The following is a 6,605-nucleotide window of genomic DNA, read 5'->3' as shown; positions in this document are numbered from 1 at the left end:
ACCAGTGACCACGTGTCCTGTGTGTTGGAGGTGTTTTCACTGTGACTGGATCTTTGGTGTTCTGGTTCCCTCCTTCGTCTCGTCGTCCCAGCGTCTGGTTCCGGAGGTCCGTTATTAATGGAGCGGTACCGGCTCTGCGGTTCTTCATATTCGGAGTCAAAGGAACTTTCTAATGAGCTGCTCTGTTTCTGCGGCTCTGACTCCCTCCTGCTATATTTAGAGCTGCAGCGGTGAATGTGGGTCTCCTGGGTTCTGCTCGCTGTCCCCGGTGAGCAGCAGGGTTCTGATCCGATCTGCAAACCGACCAACACACACACACACACACACATGCAAGACTGATGAAAGACGGAGACACTTCGGCAGCGGATTAAAAGGCAGAAAGTCTCGAGCAGAATCTGGAAATTTAGACGTTTCTGCACAAAATGTTTGTTGTTTCTGATCCGATCAGCTCCAGCTTCAGCCCGATCCGGTTTCACGTAGAGAGAGGACGCAGGTCAGGATGCTACAGATGCTCATTCAGCATCCGTCAGTCATTTATTTATTGATTATTTCAGACTCAAAACAACCAAAACGAGACATGAAATGATCAGAAAGAAACAAACTGACCTTATTATTATTATTATTATTATTACTACCTGTCAGTAGAATCATTGCCACCAGCCTCCTCCTTCACCAGACGGGTGACTTTAGAGGAACTGAACATCCTCTTCATACTTCCTCCTCCTCGGTGCTGTTTGCTGATACTTCCTGATCTCACCTGTCGTCGTCGTCGTCGTTTCGTTCTTCAGACTTCAGCTTCACGCCTGCAGCAGCAGCAGCCGTCTGACTCTGGTTCTGGTTCTTGTGTTGCAGGCGTCCACTGTGACGGCGTCTGTCCGGAGGGCCGCTGGGGACCCAACTGCTCGTACAGCTGTACCTGCGAGAACGGAGGCTCCTGCTCACCTGAGGACGGCACCTGCGTCTGCGCACCTGGTTACCGAGGCAGCAGCTGCAGGAGAGGTAACCCCAGATGAAACACAGCAGCTACAGGCTACTGACCCTCAGAACCCCAGACAGGACGTCTTCAGCTGGATCTCTAACAGCTCCTTGGTGCTGCTCGTCTGTGACACGCAGACACGAAACCAAGTCAAATAATGTTTGATCTAAATTCTTTTATTGCCTTTATTTTAAAAAAATGGGAAAAAATCAAGTGTTTAAGCAGATTCTGTAAAAACTAAATCTTCTTCTTCTTTGCTCCTGCAGCTCAAAAGCCTTCAATCGATCAGCTGCAGCATCCGTAGCACGACTCAGCTGAACTGCAGACAGTGTTCATACAGAGCAGAGAGGAAGTTAGTTAGAAATAGACGTACAGTCGTGACTCGATGACACTAAATGTAAAACCTTCTTCTATGTCAGATATCAAGGCTGTGGGATTGTCCAGACGGAGGTCCAGATACGAGGAGGGCTTGATGCTGGAAGGTTCATTAGTTGTTCATTATTGTTCATAGTTGTTATAATAACTAGTAGGGCTGGTCCCAGTAGAACTTTCTGCTCTCTGGATATTCAGGCCCAATTAATGATGAATATCAGAACATTCGTTGCGGTCGGGGGACACTTCCACCCCGGGGCAGCGCTCTGACGGGGTGGAAGTGTCCAGAACACACAGGCAGTACTTGGCTGCTGATGCTAGTTTAGTTAGCGCTCACACTTCTGTTTCCTCCATCGGTGGCGGTGGGGGAGTGGCAGATACGCTCCACCGTTACCATCCATGTTTACTTCCATAAACACTGAGCACGCTCGCTGCGTGTGACGTCGTCGTGTCCTCTTCTGCACATGCGGGACACTTTTGGGTCGTATGAAGTTCACACAGCAGATCACATACAAGTCGCATTGAACTGGAAACGTGAAGGAAGTCACAAAGAAATCCTCATTGAGCATCAAGTCCTGCAGTGTGAACGTAGCCAATCTGTGGGATTGTTCAGTCAGATAATACGCCGTCATCCTGATTGGTGACATTAAATGTCATGTCGGAGTCACAATCCAAAGCTGTCGCTATGTTAAGGCTGTTTTTATGGGTTCTGTTGGCTTTTCCAAAGAACCTGTCGGATAGCAGGTTTAGGATTGTTAAGGGTCGATTATCGGGTCATGACTGTGTTTATGTTTCTATCGTATGTGGAGCCACAGTGGCTTCCAGATGTTGGTGACACCTCTGGGCTCTTTAATGATTTTGAACAGGTTGATTCCAGGTTGTTTTTTTTTGTTTGTCGAATGAATCATCAAAGAAATCCAACTTTTCTTCCTGATTGGTGTCGTTCTGCACTGAAGATGTTTCTGTGATCTGAGTAACTTCAGTTAAAAGCAGCTGGACGTTTGTTTTTGGTTCTTAAAGACGTTTCGCCTTCGTCCAATTCAGAACCAAAGAATCCTGGACATCCATCCACCGTCTGAACCAACCGATCTGAAAAACATTTTGGTAACTTAGGAAATATATCAGCATGTCTTCTAGAGCTGCTGCTGGGTTTTTGGGTTCAGAGTTAATTCTCCTTTTGTCATATTTGAGTTTTTAGGGAGAATAAAGTATAAAATCATTAATAGGTGAATTAAAAACAGAATCACGACACCTCAGAGGAACATTTAACCCCTGAAACAATCAAACCTGTGGCTTTATGAAGTCAAACATCCTGAACCTGCAGGTTTTATGTCTCATCTCTGGTTAATTAGAAAATACCTGAGGTGGAAAGTTTTCATGTTTTATGTGTTTGCCGATCAGCAGCAGAACTGAGATGAAGACGGATTCATTTTGAAATCAGGAGTTAGACGCTGAGGTCTGAGGCGACTTGTTGAACAGAACCAGAGTTTCCTGCCGATGCGGCGGCGGCGCTCGTCTGCTTCCTTCCTCGCTGCGTCTCAGGCCTCCCGGTTCACAGTTTAGGCAATTATCTTAATTAGTAAAATCCTGTAGCGTTGGGGAGCAGCAGAGCAGCAGCGCAGGTTGTCTCCCCACTTAGACCAACATCAATTAAAGCAAATTAAAAGCTTTAGGAAGACGTATGAGGGAGGATCGGTGCTGCAGGAAACACACGGTGGAGCTAACAGAGCCAAGAGGAGGAAACCCGCTAATGGACTGGCTGCTCCTCTGTAGGACGAATCCATTACTAACACTAACACGCTGTCTCCTGCAGCCTGCTCTCCAGGTTTCTTCGGCCAGCGCTGCAGCCAGTCCTGTCCTCAGTGCGTCCACAGCGACGGCCCGTGTCACCACGTCTCCGGCCGCTGCGAGTGTCTGTCCGGCTTCTTCGGGTCGCTCTGCAACCAAGGTCAGTCCTGCTGCACTAAACACATGATAGAAACTGTTAACAACATCTGGACGGGTCAGTCTGACAGAATGCTGCTGCACAGCTTCACACTGTGTTCATTTAAATGTCTGCGTCTCCACTCAGCAGCGACTGTTTGACCAGCATGATGCTGCCACCACCATGCTTCACAAACCTGATGCTTTTCTGGAGCCAGAAACTAGAATTAGCAGCAGGAAGTGTAAACCCAACAGAGCATCACTGGTAACTTTACCACAGAGTCTGAGTTGGTTTTTACATTAAGTAGATTATTTTCTCTGGTTTCTCAGATAAATCAGAAATGTTCCAGATCCACAACATGCAGCTGACTTCATGTTTTGTCTTTGTTGTGTTGGTCTGATAGAAGGACATGCACCTTTTAATTATTAAACACAGTCAGTGGATCTCAAATGTGGATCGTAAAGATTTACTAGACACCCAGCAGACAGAAACCTTCAGGGAACGTTCCTTGAAGAACAAAAAGCTCCATTCTGGTCTCCTCAGACCAGAGAACCTTCTTCCAGGTGACTTCAGAGTCTCCACATGTGTTCTGGTGAACTCTAGTCCAGATTTGTCATATTCCTTCCATGTCTTAATGATGGATTTTGTTCAGGGACTTGGACATGTTCTTGTATCGTCCCGACTGATGGTTTTCATGTCACCTGCACGTCTCGCTGCATCTGTGTTTAATGACAGACTTGTTTTTTTTTCACCTTTCAAAGAGGGAAAAGCCGCCACCCTCCCTCCTCTCTGCCTGATAAATGGCCGTCTGTCAAACTCGCTGCTCTTAGTTTGTAATTTAAGGTTTCCATCAATCTGCAGCCTTCAAGTCGAGACAACCTCGATGACATTATGATCAAGGTTACATCAGAGAAATGGGGCAGATTTAACCCTCTGAACTACAAGCAGCAGATTCTGGGTGTTTTGTTGATCACCTGCCTCATGTTTCCTCACTGAGGTTCATGTTTCATCTTAAAGTCCTGCAGCTCTGTGGAACCAGAACATGAAGGAGGAGAGAGAACCCAGAGACGTCTTCTGTCAGCAGGACTCAGAACGATGGAGACCAGACAGAAGAGTCCACAGGTTTAACCAACACTGGAACTAAAGTCGTCTCCACATCCTGCAGATCTTGAACCATCTCCATGTCTCCAGACTTTTCCTCTCTGCTCATCATCAGTAGAAAGATGTTCCACCATCAGATGTAGGAAGATGTTCCACCATCAGATGTAGAAAGATGTTCCACCATCATCAGTAGAAAGATGTTCCATCATCATCAGTAGAAAGATGTTCCATCATCATCAGTAGAAAGATGTTCCACCATGCTGGATGTATCTCCACCAACTGGCTCCTCTGTTCTCTGGTTCTGATCCGTGCTGCATTTACTTATTGATCCAGTAGGTTGGATTCTCCTCTCAGTCTGCAGGAAGTGTTTCAACAGAAGTCTGACTTTTTGTCCCCTGACTGTCAGTTGAGTCCATCATGGCGACACACTGGCCCAGAGGAGTTCAGGTTTTTTAGCTTTTTACAGAATCCGTTCAGAACAAACGGGTTATTTTTGGTGATGTTTTTATCTTCTGTGCAGGATGACACAGTTAAAACTACAAAAACCACAAAGGAGTTGAATTTCTTTGATTATTCATTTCACAGAAATTGAAAAGACCCTGAAACCGACTTGTTCTGAGCGTCCACAGGCGTCACCAACACCATGAATAATGGAGGCTCCACGTACTGGAGAGTCAGTCGGGTCAGAACCGAGCAGAACTCGTATTGAGTTCATTCACTGCACCCGGCCTCTTGACATCTTCACGATCACAGCCGGTTGTTTTACTTGACGTCTCCCATTAGCTTCAGGTTGGAGCCACGCGGTCCTTGAACGTCTGCGTTTCTGCAGAATCGCAGGTGATGATGAAAAAGCGGCGACCTTGAGCTCCTTCTGTCCCTTTGTCCTCCTCCTCCAACCTTTTCATTCTGTCTGAATAATCTTTGTGCACATCAGTATTTCAGTTTGGGCTCCTCTGCAGGTTAAACAGGTGTTAATTCTCCGGTGAAGGCAGTCGGCCCAAGGTCCGCTGCCAAGCCGACTTTTAAATAGAGACGGTGGCGGAGTGTGTTGTGAAATATTCATCATCATTAAACATGAAGCGGCCTTAGTTCTGGCCTGTCCTACATTAGCCATTCTGCTGGCCGCTGCAGCTCTGAGCAGCTCGTAGATAACTGGCTGAGTCCTGATAAATCAGAGGTCCGGTTCGCCTCCAGAGCTCCATCCCTTCATCCTTCTGGATCTGCAGCAGCTAACGATGTTATTGACTGTTAAACTCTCGGAGGCTTCGCTGGAGCTCCAAAGAAAACAGCTCATTGTGTGTGAAGGAGACGACCATTAACGGGAACTAAAAAGGCTTTTTTACCGCTTTAATGAAGAAATCAGATTTGTTTCTCAAGTGGAACGCGCTCAGATTTGCATATGAAGAACACGTCGTGCTCTGTTCAAACTTTCTGTCCAGGAAATCACACAAAAATAAAATGTAAAGAGCCAATGTTTTATTTATGGGCAGCAAAGACAAATCAGGACTCTGACTGCTTTTAATTTTTAAGTGAAATTCATCCCAAAAAAATCACAGAAACCACATCTGAAATTATATCTTATATGTTTGTTTTTATTTAAAAGTCATTTTCAGACACCTTTCGTCGCTCCTTTGTTCTTAATAAATCATTTTAATCTACACTGTAAAAAACAATAAACCCAAAAAATGTCATTTCTTTTATATATATATATGTTTTTCTACACGTGTTCCCTGTTTTGTTAAATTACTGATTTAAATCAGTGAAATCACAGAAAAACTGCATACATTTAAATGCAAATTCTCAAAAAACTGTTTAAAACTATAAATACAGTTTTACATCCAAATTCTGTATATTTACACATGTTCATTTATTCTTCTTTTTTGCTGTATTTAAAACTGCAAAAAAATGCATCATTTTACAGATATTTTCTTCTAAATAATTAGTTTAAAATTGTAAATCATTTTAACTTTTATTTTACAGAACGCATCATTTGTGATTTTCAACTTTCCCACAGTCTTTGAATGCATCACCTGTGACCTGTGTTTACAATTGGACCAAATCTAAGCATCAAAAATGATGATAATTCCTCAAAACTGACTTAAAATTGACTTTAAAATGGACTCATTGTGATCCAACATTCAGTGAAAACCTGAAAAAAATGACTTAAATCCAAGTTTCAAGTAACTTTCAACAGTTTGTGGGTCAGTCTGGAATCAGATGAGTTACTTTAGA

The 6,605-nt window shown here is 44.4% G+C and overlaps 1 protein-coding gene across 1 annotated transcript in view; it reads left to right on the top strand.

Annotated features, from left to right (window-relative positions):
* Positions 1–6,605, top strand: part of LOC103365825 (multiple epidermal growth factor-like domains protein 11) — a 110,058-nt gene that overhangs the window by 90,712 nt on the left and 12,741 nt on the right. Inside the window, exons 14-15 of the mRNA XM_008293372.1 lie at positions 853–999; positions 3,162–3,296. Coding sequence (XP_008291594.1) covers positions 853–999; positions 3,162–3,296 — 282 coding nt within the window. The remainder of the gene's footprint in view (positions 1–852; positions 1,000–3,161; positions 3,297–6,605) is intronic.

Source organism: Stegastes partitus, unplaced genomic scaffold (genome assembly GCF_000690725.1).
Source record: "Stegastes partitus isolate 25-593 unplaced genomic scaffold, Stegastes_partitus-1.0.2 Scaffold878, whole genome shotgun sequence".
Taxonomy (NCBI): Eukaryota; Metazoa; Chordata; class Actinopteri; family Pomacentridae; genus Stegastes; species Stegastes partitus.
This window is presented reverse-complemented; position numbering and strand designations above follow the sequence as displayed.